The sequence below is a fragment of the Bos mutus genome, chromosome 21, assembly GCF_027580195.1.
Source record: "Bos mutus isolate GX-2022 chromosome 21, NWIPB_WYAK_1.1, whole genome shotgun sequence".
Lineage (NCBI taxonomy): Eukaryota > Metazoa > Chordata > Mammalia > Artiodactyla > Bovidae > Bos > Bos mutus.
This window is the reverse complement of record NC_091637.1, coordinates 60,622,701-60,639,729: the sequence shown is the minus strand read 5'-3', so window position 1 is coordinate 60,639,729 and position 17,029 is coordinate 60,622,701. Positions and strand designations below refer to the sequence as shown.

At 38.6% G+C, this 17,029-nt stretch overlaps 1 protein-coding gene across 11 annotated transcripts in view; it reads right to left on the bottom strand.

The window, feature by feature from the left end:
• Nucleotides 1-17,029, bottom strand: part of VRK1 (VRK serine/threonine kinase 1) — an 84,961-nt gene that overhangs the window by 42,926 nt on the left and 25,006 nt on the right. For 6 of the 11 annotated variants that reach the window (XM_070357924.1, XM_070357928.1, XM_070357925.1 and 3 more), the window contains 2 exons: nt 7,766-7,930; nt 3,020-3,075 (listed from right to left, as the gene is read on the bottom strand). In XM_070357924.1, coding sequence (XP_070214025.1) covers nt 3,020-3,075; nt 7,766-7,930 — 221 coding nt within the window. Of the gene's footprint in view, nt 1-3,019; nt 3,076-6,907; nt 7,024-7,765; nt 7,931-14,948; nt 15,056-17,029 lie in introns of those variants that run through there. The other 5 variants (XM_070357927.1, XM_070357929.1, XM_070357930.1 and 2 more) reach the window with 2 other exon arrangements.

Below are 17,029 nucleotides of genomic sequence, written 5' to 3'. Positions count from 1 at the left end.
GCAGTGAGGATATACTTGTTTCTGCCCAGTTTCTTTCATAATTCTGTAAGCAAAAAAGACACTGACTAACAAATAAAATTCTTAGAACTACTCACAGTGAAGAATATTGTAAGCCTAAAATAAAACATACTTTAAAGAAGCTAAGGTTACACAGAAGAAAAAGAGACATGGTTACACAGCAGCCCCACCTACAAGCCATGGCTCAGGCACTTTCCTCTGAGACCTGGAGATAACCGTGCAGGTAAAGCAGCCGCCTGGTGGTCAGAGGCAACCGTATTTTCTGAACCCCACTATTATGACAAGTTCATAAGGGGACTTGTTTTTTTCCCACAGTGGAAACTATTTGAAGATCCTAAGAAGAAACTCATCTTACCCATAGATTTTAATATTTTAATTTGTCGTATCAAAGACAAATGCAGATAATATTCCATGCAAATTCAATGCAAATGACCCAATTTAATAGTACAAACTTTTGTTCCTCTGACATAGCAGCAAACTAAGTATTTCAAAGGAATTTAATACATGAGAAGGAAGAAAAATCCAAAACGAAAAGGCATAAAGAAAAGTGAAATGGCAGGGGAAACAAACCAACCACACTCACTTTAAAGTTACCCACGTTGCTTCCACCCACGGGCACGACGGAATAGCTGGGATCCAATTAGCCCTCTCACAGTAAACAAATACGAACACTGGACAAAATACAGGAAAATGACTATCCTCAGACATCTGACAAAATAGGCAGTACAGGACTGTGACTTCTAAAGGACCGGAGACAAGCAAATGAGCCCCAAGACAGGACACTTGAGATGCTGTGGGGCCAGAAGGGGAGACCAAGCTCAGTACGCCAAGAAGCCTGACACCGACACCACACAAGGAGATGAGAGATGCTTTCATTGCAGGAATATTAGGAAAAATTAACAACCAATATCCCTCATGAACAAAGATGCAAAAATCCTTAATGAAATATTAGCACATCAATTCCAGCATTATGCAAAAAGCATAATACACCGTAACTAACTGGAGTGTCTGATAAGAATACAAAGTCAGTTTACCATCCAAATATCAATCAATATAAATGCCACATTAACAAAATAAAAGAAGAAAATCCTACGATTCATCTCAAAAGATGCAGAAAAAGTATTCAGAAAATAAACAGGCAAACTGCAAACTATAAGAAAAGATTTACAACACATGTATTTAAGAAAGGACTTGTATGCAGAATAACTCTTACACTGAATTATAAAAAGCAAAACTAGTTATTAACAAAAAGAGGGGGAAGGGCGGTACCAGAAGACCACAAAAGACTGAAGAGGCTCCACAAAGGAAAATATATAAATTGTCAATAATCATAATGCACAAGTGCTCACAACCAGTCAGCAAGTAAATATAAGCTAAAACTATGAAGACACTACTACATTTCTGATATCACAGTCCCAACAAACCAACAACATACCTGACAATTCCAGGTGTTAAAGGGGACACAGAGCAGCTGGAATTCTCACATGGTACTGGTGGCTGTGTAAAATAGTAACAACCACTTTCGAAATCTGGCTAGTACTTTCTTATAAATTTAAATATGTACCTTCCCTATAAACCAGTAATTCTAGGTACTGATCCAAGAAAAACAGTGACCAGAGTATTTATAGAAGGTCTACTTATAAGAGCCCAAAACTGGAAACAATCCAAACGTCTATCAACAGGAAATAGAAAACTAAGTCTAATATAGCCACCGTATAATACTACGACATAAAGACTGACCAAGCAACTGAGATGCCAACAAAATACCCGAGCCTTTAAAACACTATGCTGAGCATAAGTAGTAAGAGGCAAAACAGAATGTACTGCATAAATACCATTTATAGGACATTCTAGAAACAATCCACAGGGAGGAAGGAAACTCAGACAAGTGGTTTCCTCCACGGTGACCAGAAAATGACACCAGAATCTTTTGGGAACGATAGAAATGCTCTGTATTTTAACAGAGGTAGGATTATACAGGCATATGCACTTGTCAAAAAGGATTCAAATTGTTTATTTCATATCTATTTCCTTATAAAAACTATACGTGAATAAAAACTTGGTGAACACAATCAAAAAACAACTCAGATCCAAGAGTTATTAACTCAAACGAGATCAAATATATTCTTTTTTTAAAAAAAAGACAGTAAAATAAATCAATCAAAAAACCTTGAGGTAATTCTAATTCCAGAAATCTGTAGCCTTTAGGGAAAAAAGCAGCGCTGGAGGGACTTTGTGGTAATCTGCCCAAATAAGAGACCCTGTTACTTCTTCTATTTAACAAAAACGTGTTCTTTACACACAATGAAGAATTTTGAGAGGGGAGTTACAAATGCCGGTAAGCAAAAAGATGCATACGCATACACCTTCACTTACTAACAAATAGTAGTTAAAATGCTTGTTAGTGCCAATATATAAATTGACCTGGCTATTCAGAGTATGTCTATGTTAGACAAGATATTGTCTGCCTTTACCCATTACAAACTAATTTCAACGTCAGGGTAGCAAAAAGAAGTTTCAAAGTGACCACAAATAAATAACTGTATTTCCTAAAATGAAAGGGGAAGGAAAGATAACCGGAAATAAAAAGAAAAACTGACCAAGTATAAGTTCAGAAGCAAATGCATGACAAAATACAATAAAGCTCATTAAAGTAGTATCATCTTGTAGGATATAAAGAAGCATCTCATCTACTATGAATATAGCTGAAATAAAACGAAGGAGCTGAGTGTCCCTACCCCACGCCCACAAGCCTCCAGCCTTCACTCCTTTCCCCACAAATACTAGTGCCACTAAATGCAAGAGAGGGGAGAGAGCTTCTGAATTCAAATTATTTAGAACTATAAAGCTATGTTTGGTCTCACTTAATAATTATGAATCATTATTAAAAATGCAGTACCTTATGGTTTAATTAATTCTAGTTATTAAAAAGAATGTTTTACAAAATAAATACAACTAAATCAACAGAAAAGAAAAAAACCAGCTAGAAACATTTCCTTACCACTTTTACAACACAGGGTGCATCGTTGCCCACGGATTTTGAAGAATTCATATCAGCTGTTTGAAAAAGTGACATATATAATATCAGAACAAGAAGTAGCACTATTATAGCCTTTTACTAACCCTTTATTAATATTTAGATCTGTATATCTATAACCTTTTGGTAGAATAAATTTCAGTTCCCAAATATGTGTCTCAGGATATCATTACTGCCTACTTCCATCAATTTTAAGACTTTTTTCCCACAATTTAACATGTCCGAAATTGGAAGTCATCTTACAATTGCTGCTATTTTCAATGTGATCATCAATTAAGTATGGAAAACTGAGTTAAAGATTTCTTTAATTCAAAAGTACTCCTGGTCTTTGATATGCTAATATATGCTCTGAATTCCCAAGAGGATGATAACTAATACAATTTCTTAAATTTAACAAACTAGGGAATCCTTTTAAGAAGTAGCATTAGGTAGGAAGGTAAGAAGAGAGGGAGCTAAAGTTCTAAAAAGCACTCGTTTGGGGTAAAGGTAACTTCTCTAGAACAGTGGCTCAGGATATTGGCACTAGACCTTTGAAATGCCATCCAGAGTAATTTTAATGTGGCTGTCGTATTATTTTGTGCAAATAAGAAGCACAGTTGCCCTAAAATGCTGAATTAGGAAAATAAGGTTTGCCATGCTCATTAAACACATATTTTTTACCAGATAGCTATTACATGCCAGTTTCTAAGAAAGTGATTTAGCAATGAACAGGAGCAAACAATCTCTACTTTTATGATGCTAACATTTCAGTAGTTGGACACAGACAACGATTAAAATATAAAGTATATTTGATGGCAGTAAGTGCAAGAGAAAGAAAAATTAAGCAGGAAAGGAAGGTAGAGAGTTGCAAGTTAGTAAAAGGAAACTCAGTGATAGGGTGTCACTAGAGCAATGGTCTGGAGACAGTGAGGGACGGAGCCATGGAAATAATCTGGGAGAACATTCCAGGCAGTCCAGTGCAAAGGCCTACATGTGCCCGGAGAAGAACAAGTGAGGTGCAAAGTAACAGAGCACAGATCAGAAAAGCAGCAGAGAACAAATACAAAGACAGGCGACCTAAAGCTGTGGCTATGAATGCAACAGCGAGCCACTGGAAGCTGGAGAAGAGAAATGGTAAGCTCAGACTGATTTTCTAAAGAATTCTGCGAGTGGCTTTGTGGAGAACGGAGGGTGGACAGTAAGAGCGAGCAGAGAGTTAGTTAGGCTATCAGAATACGCTGGGTGAGGAATGGTGGCAGCGTGAACCAGAGCAGCAGCACACAAGGCGGTGATAAGTGGTCGGATTGTGGACATATTTTCAAAGAAGAGCCAACAAGATTTGCTGATGAATTAGATGCAGAGGGTAAGGCAGGGTTGAGGGGAGAGGCCAGGATGACTCCAGGTTTTTGGCCTGAGCAACCAGAAAGAGGAAGTTGCTACTTGCTATGACAGAAAACTGCAGGAGGAGCTGGTGTTTTGGGGTATCTTAAGTTTGAGATGCTTATTAAACATCCAAGTTCAGGTGTTAAACAGGCAGCTGACATACAAGTCCTGAGTTCAGAAGAGTGGTCCAAGTTGGATAAAGAAATTTGAGAGTCAACACAGAAATGCTATTCATTCAAAGTCATGAAACTGGAAGGGCCCCTAGGGAATGAGTATAGACAGAGGAAAGAAGAAGTCCTAGGACTGGGCCCTAAGGCATTCTCACATAAGAAGCTGAAGAGATGCGGAGGGACAGGCAAAGGAAACGGAGAAGACACCAATCAGCTGGAAAGCAGCAGTACTGTGAAAAGGCTGTAGCTAAAATACTTCAGACAACAGAAGGAACACCAAGCCATACAAATGGCTAAATGGGCAAAAGAGTAAGTCTGGGCTCCTTAAGGAACACTCCTGCTGGGTGACTACATCACCCAGACGCTGAATTAATAACAGAGCAAAGTTAAATTTTTTAAAATAAGGATTTAATGCACAAAGTGTTAAAATGAGGATAGTATCCCCAAAATACTGCACAATTCAAAGGGGGAAAGGGAAGTTCGATAATTCATTCAAACATATACTGAAAAATATGCCAGATACCAGGAAACAATAAGAAGAGTTGTTTCACTGCCAAGGAGGACATATTTATTTTGGGAAAAACAAAATTTCAGTGCAGTGTGAAACACACTATGAAAGGGTTAACAGAGGAGCATTGTAATCAGATACCACCTGCCCTAAGGTCAGCTTTGGAAAAATAAAGCAAAAGAAACATCACCTACAAAGATCAAGAGGCAAAGGGCAGCATGCTAGTCAAAGATAGATTCCGAGGAAATAAAAGGGATGAAGAAAAAAGTTACATAAGGACCAGACTGCATGGAAGGCCTGGGATGCCATTCTCAAAGTCTGGCACTTCATCCTAAGGTCCCTGGGGGAGCCATCGGAGAAGCATCAAAGAAACAGAGTAGGTCACTCAAGCCACAATGTGAATAACAGGATGCAAGAGGGCAGGGCTGAGCAGAGAAAATTCACTGCTATAGTGAGAATCCAGACAAGACGTGAAAATGACCTGAACCCAGGCAGAACCAGCAAAAGAGAGGGAGAAATGAATGTATCTGAGAAGTCTCATAGCTGAAGCAACAGCACCAGCTGAAATACCAGGAAGATTAGAGTAATAACACTTAAGAATGCTTTCCAGTATCTCGCTTGAGGGGTGTCATTCAATCAGATCATCCTCTCTTGATCCTGACAGAATCACAAGATGGAAGAGGATGATATACATTTTAGACATGCCTGTGGGTCATCCAGAGATCCCTTGTAGGTTACTGACTATGGGCTTGGACTCAAGGGACCAAGTAAGTCCTTGGCTACTAATAAAAGATATGGAAATCAACAAAAAGAGACAACAGAAGCCAAGAGACTCGATGAGATCACTCAAAGAGACTACACAGAAGGCAAAGTGAGCTGAGAGCACCGAGGTAGCTACAAAGATGACTGAGCACGTCAAGAGGTAGGAGGGAGACCACAGGTGAAGGTGTGTATTATGAAAGACAACGGGAGCCGTGTTTATGAGGAGGAAGGTAAACCATATCAAACGCTGCAGGAAGCATCTAAAAAAAAAAGCAGTCTTTTAGCAGAAAACCGTCAGTTAGCAGAAACTGCTGGTGATCTTGAAAATGGCTGTTTTGGGGTCAGTGGGCAGAGAGAGATAAAGTGGAGGCTGCAATACTGAAGCAAACTCCTTTTCCAGATCAATCTAGTTTTTAAAAAGTGAAAGCTTTATTACAGAAATTTGTCAAACCACTGATTATTAAAAATACTATTAGATGGCACTTTCTGATGAGAAATACCAATACAGATAAAACAGGTGGCACACATGCAAAGCAAGTTGCAAATTTGCCAAAAGCAACTTAACTAACACAAAGTGAAGAATTTACTTGCTTTAAGATAAGTTCCCATTCCTAACATAGGAAGTCTTCAGTATACACATTCTGTAGTAGAGCGAGCTTACAGAATTGTCAAAAATACAGACCTGGCTAGCTACAGCTACTAACCTTTCATGACTTAGGAAGGCTTTCAGTTTAAGTCAGATAGTCTAGGTCCCTGGGATGGGTTTGGTTCTGAATAAAACTAAAGGAACAATTTATTTCCCCTAAGACAGGTGCCACTGATCTAGAGACACAGTATTTATAAAATACAGTAAAGTGCTGGTTTTCAAACTATGTTTCATGAACATACCTCTAGAGACTGCAGCTAACCAACTACAACTCATTGGTCCTGGCTGAGTTAGACCCCTCTTGACTAAGAGCAGCTGCTCTTTGATCTATGTCAGCAGTTCTCAAACTTTCCCAGGCATCTACCTGCACCACCTGCAGGGCTTTTTCAGTCACAGGGATATACCTTCTCCCTGTAGCTGCTGATTCGTGGGTCTGGGGTGGGACTCGAGTGTGCACTTCTAACAAGTTTTCACACGATGCTAATCTAGTATTAATAGTAGTATTGTCAGGAAGATGTTGCTTGAAAGAAAAAGAAAGTTTTTAAAAACAAGATTTTATAAACCTCATACAGAAATTTAATAAATAAAGTTTAGAGGAGTAAGAATATATAATAGAAAAGTCAGAGAGAAATATCAAAAGCAATCATTAAATGCACTGTATCAATACTAATATTCTAAGAGAAACAGCTTTAGAAGCAATCAGGTAAGATGTTTTTCAAATGAACAAATTAGCTAACTTATAGTATCTCAGGGTTCCACAATGGGTCCCCTAAAATTTAAATAATGTGCTAATTAAATAGCACATTTCAGACTTAATATGCAATTTTTAGGTCATTCTCTTAAATTCCACCATGATGACTATTAAGGCTGCAGAGAAAGAAAAAGTATCCATACCTATTAAAGATATGAAAAAATCTCCAAATTACACTAAACAAACGGAATGTATCCTAATTGGGTGGAGGTGGGGAAAGAAAGATATGGCTTTTTTTGGGTCTCAAAGGAGATTAACATCATATAGAATATCTATGAAATATAAAGCCTATGCTCACTACGGGCAACACTAGAGATGTTTTATCCTCTATTTCTACTGTGATTAAATCAACCGTCTTCTCCACTCCCACGTCAGAGAGGTATTTTTGCCTAATAATATTATGTTGACGTAGACTATTAGGAGCATCCTGGAAAATCTGCAATTAAGGAAATATTTTGATAACAAACTTGTAAATCTTTGGACTGACAATCAGAAGTAGTAGAATACTTACCAAGATATATACAACCAAAGCCACCTTGGCCAATGGGAGACCCCAGTTTCCATTCCTTTTTGTTCATATCAGTGATTATCTCCCCGGCTGCAAAATGTTCTGCAAGACGTCTCTTTGCAGGGCCCTGTCTTCCAGCCTGAGCTGCTTTTACACGAGGCATTTTCACTATAAAACAAAGCAACACTCAAAATTATAATCCTGGAAAAGTTGACAATGTTTTCACTGAGGAAAGCTTTCTATGCAAAGATGCTATTCAAATTCCTACTTACTCCAAACTTTAAATAAAGGACTCATAAGTGCTCAATTCTATTTATCTCTTAACTTGGAAGAGGAAGCAATAAGCAACATGATCCATGCAATTACTTGCTAGAAAATATTTAAAGTTCCAGTGGTATAAATCATCAATGACTAAAAATGCTATTTAATGCTAACAGTGTATGGGGTGGTATGTAATTTCAAACTCTTAAGAATAACCTATTTTAATCTACTAATTGAAAAATATTTAAAACAAACAGTTTTCAGGATTCTATAGTTCCTTAAAACTATATTATAGATAGAGTAAAGAAAGAGATTGATAAAAGCTGTAAGGTAGTCTGCAACATCTGAAATGGCTATTCAGATAAACGATGTCTGTTAAAATTTGACAATTTACGTAAGTAGTTTTGTTTTGAGCCTGGATATTCTAAACACATACACACCACATTAGACTGGAAAATTTAAGCAAGTATCTACCCACTATCATTCTACATACACAAACTCCATTTATGCAAATGCTCTTTATTAATTTATTGGGAAATTTTTAAATTTAACTTTTCCTGACAGAGTACTGATATATATCTTCATTGTCTATATCCTAAGTTAACAAAAAAACTTCAAAATAAATGAATGTGCTTGTTATTTCTTCGTACCAATCAATTCTCTTAATGTGTCTGTAATCATTAAAAAGAGTTTCCTGAATGGAATTTCAGTGCAACCATAATAGCCCATATTCAAAACACCAAAAAAAGGTGATTTTGACAACTACAGTTAAACAGATTGAGTATAATAACTAAAACACGCAGTACTATCAAATACTAAAAGGAATGCCTTCTAAATTTTATCAACTTTATCCAACCACCAGAGTAATCTCCTATTAATTTCCTTACAGCATTCAAGACAGTCTAAATGATTTAATTAGAGAAGATTCCTGAACTTTAAAAAAAAAAAATGTGAAACTACAAAATGAAAGATCACACCCACATACTAATCAACCCAGGATGATCAGCTCTAACATACAACCTAGTCTGGTAAAATTACTGAAATTAACAATAAAAGAAAATATTCTTTGTGCTTCCAGGCCAAAAAGAAGATATTCTGCAAGGAAAGTAAAATCACATTGTCATCACACTGACAGCAACACTTTATGCCAGGAAAAAAGGGAAGTAACATATTTAAGACTCAAGGAATGAAAATACGAACCAAAGAGTCTGTACTCAATTAAATTTCAAGTCTAAAGACTTCAAAGTGTTATCAACATAGAAATGAGGGAAAGGAGTAAGAATCTACTAGAAAGCAAGTCTCAGATACACCAAATGACTAAAGAAACATCACTGTAAGAACTGACAGTGAGCAGTAAATAGATAATTATTTGCAGAACTGAGTCTCAACAAGGGTTATAAAGGAGATGATAGAGTATATAATAGGTATATGTTCTGACAATGCAGACATAGTACAACTGCAAAAAAACAGGAAAACAAGCTGAAAAAAATCAACTTTCGCTCATATTGTGATGATCCTTGGTTTTGTTAACTAAGGATATTACAGGCAGACATGGAATAATGCAAATGAATAATTATGTGATGTTTTAATTCTACCATTGCTGTGTCCTTAAAAAACAGGATTCAAATATGGAAGGGGATGCAGATGAAAGAAGAGGCAGGATTGTATTTGAAAGTATCGTTTTTAATTCAAAAGGTAATTTTCTCTTTTACAGAAAGAATATATATATAAACACACACAGATATATACCTCTGTATTCCCAAGCCCCATTCACAAAAAGAAAAGCTGAGAAAAAGAAACAACACAGTAGCAAACAAAGAGCATTCCTAGTACACAAACTGTATTCTTGAAATACTATTTCCTGTTAAAACGGCGCCTTGAACAAATTACTGATTTCAGGTCTGGAGCTAGAAATATACAAGATAATCTTGGAAGATCTCGTCATTTCTAGATGTCAAGAACGCTATCAAAAACTACTAGAGTTATGTCAGATATGTCTAGGGAGTCAACCTGGAAGATGCTACCACTAACCAAAGATGATCCAATTTGAGTCAATAAAGATAATAACCATAATGGATTAAAACACACAAAATGGGTAAATCGAAGAGTTTATAACAGTAAGAAAACTTAAGTGGTCACCTCCAGAGGATAGCAAGAAACCACTCAATTTTGAAAACCAGTGAATAAAGGGAAACAATCAAGCATCCATCCTTCCTTTCGTATATGAATTGTACCACTAGGTAACCAAATAGAAGATGAAGAGAAATTTCTCTTTACACAGAAAAATTTCAGCTAGTAAATGAGTAAGAATGGTTTTAGCTTAATCCCACTTCCACCTCCTAATGAATTAACGGATCCAGACATTGAGCACTGATAGACACTAACATCAAAAGGAGAGAACTATTCAGACAGTATATGCTTCCTGATAAAAGAAGACGCCACTAGCCATGAAGAAATCCTGCCAAAAAAGAAATAAACAAACAGAGCCTGAATCTGATTCAGCCTATCAATTCACAGGATATGAAGGGACCAGAAGAATACGATAAACTATGACACGGGAATGCAATCAGCAGAATTCTAACTGCGGGAAGGAAACCCTTATGGTGCGTATGACCTCACTTCTTCAACAGATAAAGGAGGAAAAAAGAGATGGGGGAGAAGAAAACTACATTTTAAAAGACTTCAAAGCATATCTAACAAAATCTGGCAAATCTAAACCACAGTGTTGAGGGATACACATTTGAATGATAAAACTATAAAGAAAAGAAAGCCATTACCAAAAAAGCTGGAGGTGACTTTGGGGAAGCATAAGAAAGTTGGGATTTGGATGGGGTCCATGGTAGGCACATTTTTCTTGACATAAGTGGTGGTTATGATAAAATTCCCTCTGATTCATTATGTCTGTATGTGTGTGCATAATAAGGTTTTCTGAATTGTGACATATTTTATGGTTTTTAAACTTTATTTTACTTTTTTTTAGGATACCTTTTAATTTATTATTTTTTATTTTTTTACTTTACAATATTGTATTGGTTTTGCCATACAAATGACTGTTCCTATAATTAACAATCACCAAGAGATCAAAATTGGAAATCCTTTCATACTCTATGAGCTTGGTCCACTCACACATACACACACACAAAGATTCCAAAGTAAAACCTGTACTTCATTTCCTGTGAACTATTGGTGGCCTTTTGCTTTTTTATTCATGGGCACTCCTTATATATTTTATATGTATTAAAGAAATTAGTTCTTGGCGTTACAACTAATCTTCCCAGTTTATTTGTCTTTTGACATTGTTTATTTTCAGTTTTGGAGTTTTATGTCATCCTTAGAAAGACCTCTCCCAGTAAAATTGTTTGTTTGTTTGTTTGTTTTTTCAAACATCTCCCATGTTTTCCTTTAGTTATCTTATGGTTTCATAAAATTCTTTGCTAATTTTTTTGTCTGTCTACACTTATACTGGTATAAGATATGAGGTGGGAATCCAGCTTTTTTTCCCTTTTAGTCAGTCATCCATACACATTAGGGAGATGCACAAGTATTGGAGAAACCCACTCCAGTGTTCTCGCCTGGAGAATCCCATGGACAGAGGAGCCTGGTGAACTACAGTCCATGGGGTCTCAAGAGTTAGACACGACGTAGCGACTAAACCACCACCATATATATCAAACCAACCCAAGTAAACTAACTATAGAAAACAGTTCATATAACTTGTATAATGTAGGTCCTTTGTATCACCAGTTTCTTTGGAATGGAATGGAATGGAAAGTTGGTTTCTAGTTAGTATTTGAAACTAACCTCATCCTTGGGTTAAAACTTCCCTCATACCTCCAGACTACTCCACATGAATGTGAAGAAATCACTGACATATACTCTGCTGCTCTTACAAAAAGGGGCCACTACAACACAGAATTTTCTTTAGAATAATCCTAACTTAAACTCCTTTCCTCCGGTGGCTTTTTGTGGAAAAAGATACGGCGGTCCCCATCCAGGCAGTCCTACAATCTTAGATGGGCCACAGACAACCAACAGCCATGTCAGTGCTCAGAGCTGGCTTCTGCTGGGTGGAGAGGGTGACAATGACGGTAGATTAATAAATAAGCATCTGGTCAGTAACCTCTTAAAACATTTACTTTTAATTGAAGCCTAATTGCTCTACAATGTTGTGTAGGTCTCTGCCATACATCAGCACGAGTCTGCCACAGATGTGTTCCCTCCTTCTTGAACCTCCCTCCCATCCCACCCCTCTAGGTTGTCATAGAGCCCCAGTTTGAGTTCCCTGAGTCATAGAGCAAATTTCCCCTGGCTATCTATTTTACATATGGAATAACCTATCTTTTAAAATGTGAGGACAAACAAAAGACTTAAACAAATGCAGCTGGTTATGCTCACTTCATAAAAAGACTTTAGAAGTTTGTCTTCTCTTACCACAATATAAAGAGTTTAAACAGCATTTAAATTATCTATTCCTAAAAAGTTTGAAGATCTGCACTGTGAAAGCCTGACAATACCAAGTGCTGGTAAGGATGCGGAGCAAACAGAGTTCTCACGCACGAGCCAATGTTTCAACCACACTGAAGATCTGCTGTGCAGCAGCTGCGACCCGACCCAACAGTTCCTCTCCTGTGCACATGCCCAACAGAGACGGAAACACATCCACCAAACACACGTGAGAGGGCGACAGCAGCTTTACTCAGAGTGGCCAGACACTGGAAACCCACGTGTCTGTCAACAGGAAAACAGATACAATAAAATACATGAACCTCCAGAAACATCACTTTGCCAACAAAAGTCAGTATAGTCAAAACTTTGGTCTTCTCAGTGAGAACTGGATGTGAGAGTTGGACCATAAAGAAGGCTGAGTGCTGAAGAATCGATGCTTTCGAACTGTGGTGCTGGAGAAGACTCGAGAGTCCCCTGAACTGCAAGGAAATCAAACCAGTCAATCCCAAAGGAAAGTGAAAGTCGTTCAGTCGTGTCCAACCTTTGGAGACCCCATAGACTGTAGCCTGCCAGGCTCCTCTGTTCATGGAATTCTCCAGATCAGAATACTGGAGTGGGTAGCCATTTCCTTCTCCAGGGGATCTTCCCAACCCAGGGATCGAACCCAGGTCTCCTGCACTGCAGAAGGATTCTTTACCATCTGAACCACCAGGGAAGCCCAAGAACACTGGAATGGACAGCCTACTGCTTCTCCAGGGGATCTTCCCAACCCAGAAATGAACTGGGGTCTTCTGAATTGCAGGTGGATTCCCTACCAGCTGAGCTACAGGAAAGCCCATATCCTAAAGGAAGTCAACCCTAAATATTCATTGGAAGGACTGATACTGAAGCTAAAGCTTCCAATACTTTAGCCATCTGATGCAGAGAGCCAACTCACTGGAAAAGACTCTAATCCTGGGAAATTTTGATGGTAAAAAGAGAAGCAGGCAGCAGAGGATGAGGTGGTTAGATACCATCAAACTCAATGGAGCTTGATGGAGCAAACTCCGAGAGATAGTGGAAGACGAAGGAGACTGGGGTGCCCATGGGGTCGCAGAGTCGGACATGACTTAGCGACTGAAGACCACCCACCCAAATGGTATGTTGATAGAAGAACCCAGACACAAGACGACACACTCTGTGATTCATCTCATTAATCCGTGATGTGCTAAGTCACTTCAGTCGTGTCCTACTCTTTCGACTCCATGGACTACTGGAACCCAGCAGGTTTCTCTGTCCATGGAACTCTCCAGGCAAGAATACTGGAGTGGGTTGCCATTTCCTTCTCTAGGGGATCTTCCCGATCCAGGGATCGAACTGGCATCTCTTGAGTCTCCTGCACTGGTCAGCAGGTTCTTTATCACTAGCGCCACCTGCGAAGCCCACTCCATAATAACAGAAGTCAAACAGCAGGACCACGGAGTCAGAAGGTTTCTGGGGCTCTGGTCATGTCGCATACCCCAGTCTGGGTAATATCTACATTGTATGCTCATATCATTAAAATTAATCAAGTTATACATATGACTTATTTCATCCTATTTTCAAATTTATGTAAAATTAACAGCTGATTACACAAACCTTAAGTGTTATTAACAGTCAGGATCCAATCAGGAGTTAAAATGCATAAGTAACTTAAAAAACTTATAATAAAAAATTATTAATTTGTAAAAGGTACTACTGACGATTAAAAAGGGTAAGAGAACTCTAAGGAAGAGCAAAGGCAGGGAGCAGGTACAATCTACAAGATCAAAGGAGAGAAGACAGAAAGGAATTCCTCACTGGATGGGCTGTGGCCACAGCCCACTGGGCGGCAGAGCCCTCGAGGGCGCCTGCTGTACACAGGACTCCACCTGCTGGGGTCCTGGTGGAAACAAGATAACTGCTACTGGGATGCGAAACAAAGCCATGGAGGATAAGCATGCTTTGCTCATCCACTCTTTAAAAGGGTGGCAGGGGCGGGGGGCGATGGGGGTGGGGGTGTTGGGGAGACCAAGCACACTGCAACAGCAAGAGAAGCCCCTTCCCCACGCTGCCTAGCAATGTCCCTCCCTCACCCTCTACTGACTAACCTAACGTTGTGCTGGAGAGGAAAAATGCTTACAGGGTCTAGTTCAAGCATCATCAACAGAGCAAAGAAAGATGTTTATGGAATTGAGAGGCAATAAACTGATAACCTGCATAAGTCCCACAAAGGCTGACAAATCTCTGTACATGCACACACACTTGGGTACCAACCACACTGGAACATTTTCACCCAGCAAGTGTCCCTGGGCCCTCTTCTGCTGCCACCCACTCCTGTTCTTCCAGCAAAGGCTACTGGCGGTGCCCTCGGGGTGGGCCACTTCCTTTGGAGAACCTACTCTGCCAGCTCTGCCTGAGACCTGATCAGGCCTCAGACCTGAGGGAGCCCCCTCCTGGCACCACCTGCACCCTGTCTGACCTTTGCTCCGCTTGGTCACTCCTCTTATTCTCTGGTTCAGAGTAAAAGATGTCTCCGAGCTTCAGAGAATATGAAGTCTCAGTCTCCTTGTCCTTTTAAGAGGATTTCTGAAAAGAAGAAAGGAGAAGTACTTAAAATCAGAAGTCTCTGGTCAAAAACTAGTAAATAACATGACCATAAGCATTTGCCTCAGTAAAGAACTTAAAATATTCACTGGAATTAAACAACTGCTTTAGTATATTATAGGTTTCTCTTAACAATGAAATCAATACCTACATTAAGGTTTCTATTAAAAGAATAAACCAGAGGGAACAAACATCCACCAAATTAAATCTTTCTGCATAATTTCTGCCCAGCTGGAGCAAAGCAAATCCAAGTTATGATGCCCAATCCAAGAGAGAGATTTCAAAGAAAAGAAAATTCACTGTCACTAACCATTACATAATCTGACCACTTCTTCTCCCACTGACATTAAATGAAATTCAGATTCAAGTAAAAAGCACATGAAAATGTAAATCAACACCACCCTTTACTGAAATCATTCACTGGTATATTCCATATTAGCATATTCACCAAAACTTAATTGTAAACAGAGTAATTATGGTACTAAAGTTATTAAATACACAAAGCAAGCTTGGGACTATACATATTCAAATAGAATTTCAGTGGCAGATCAACTTTTATATCTGAAACAATACCCTAATTAATAGTCAGCTCTGATAATAAAATGGTCCTCTGTTTTTCAGATAACATTCCAAAAAAAGTTCTGCTATGAATATTAAAAGAAAGTTTTGTGAAAAGATTCTTAAAATTTCAATAGCTATATTTATCACAATATGGTACTGTATTTAGACAACCGGCATTTTCCAAGTCCTGGATTCAAATTTGGAATTTTTTTTTAATCCTCTGTTGAAGAGAGGAAAAAAAAGCTTGAATGAATCCAACAATGCCGCTTACACTCAATGAGCTCTGAATTCATCATATCCAAACTGGGAAATTACAATGCTGTATAAAGCTTGTCACATATTGGATGACTAGCCATACATTTTCCCTAAAATAGGTGTGTACTTGAGTTTCTCTGAGGGGATCATATATTTTTATGAAATTTTGTTTCAAGTCGTAAGTTCTCTGATGCTTTTAAACTGCACAGAGACACGCTGATTCAAGGATAATTTTGAACAACCTGGACTATCCACCAGGCCATTAACATGGCACCAACATAGTGCTACCTCTGCTCTCTGCAGTAGAGAGCACTTTCTCGCCCCCACTCCCCATATACACTTGCTGAAGATATTTTCCATGCACAAAGATCTAGCTCTTCTGCAGTTAGACACAACCTCTCAAGTTTCAGTCCTGTTCTTACTGCTTATTGCATTTGATAAATGTTCCCTGTAAGTTTATGAGCTCCCTAACTACGAGACCTGTCTTACAATATACTGCACTTGGTAAGAATTCAATATATGTGTCAAGTTATACAGCAAAAAGGTTAATATGTTATCTTTTCTCAAGTACCTGACATCTAACTTTATGCTTAATATACATCCAAATGGAGCGGACAGTGCCACTCCTTTGAAAAGCCCAGCAATCGAAATCCACATCAAACCCTATTTAGTCTCCTCAAAACTGTAATTCTCCTTCCTAACTCATAATTCTCAACAGATGACCTCATCTCCTAGCTCAGAGAAAGAAGCCAGAAACTTCAATGGGAGTTCCTCTATCTTTCCAAGACTCAAACCCACAAACCACCTGCATCCACTTCAAGTCCAACTTTCCGTCCATCCTGTCCTCCTCCTCCATCAACACCAGCTCCTTCTTCAGCTGCATCCCACCCCCTCCTACGTCCTGACCAAAACTATTAACCCTTCTCTCAAATATTCAACATCTCCTTCAACTAGAGCCTTCCCATCAGCTTTTAAATATGCTCATGGCATGCCTAGTTAAAAAAAAGAACTTTTTAATTCCCCTCTGCTATCATCAGTACCAACCATCTTAAACTTACCTGTACTTACTAATGTACCCTTTCGCTTCATGTCACCACAACTCACTCCACCTGGACCATGAGTCCAGTCCGACCACTCTCA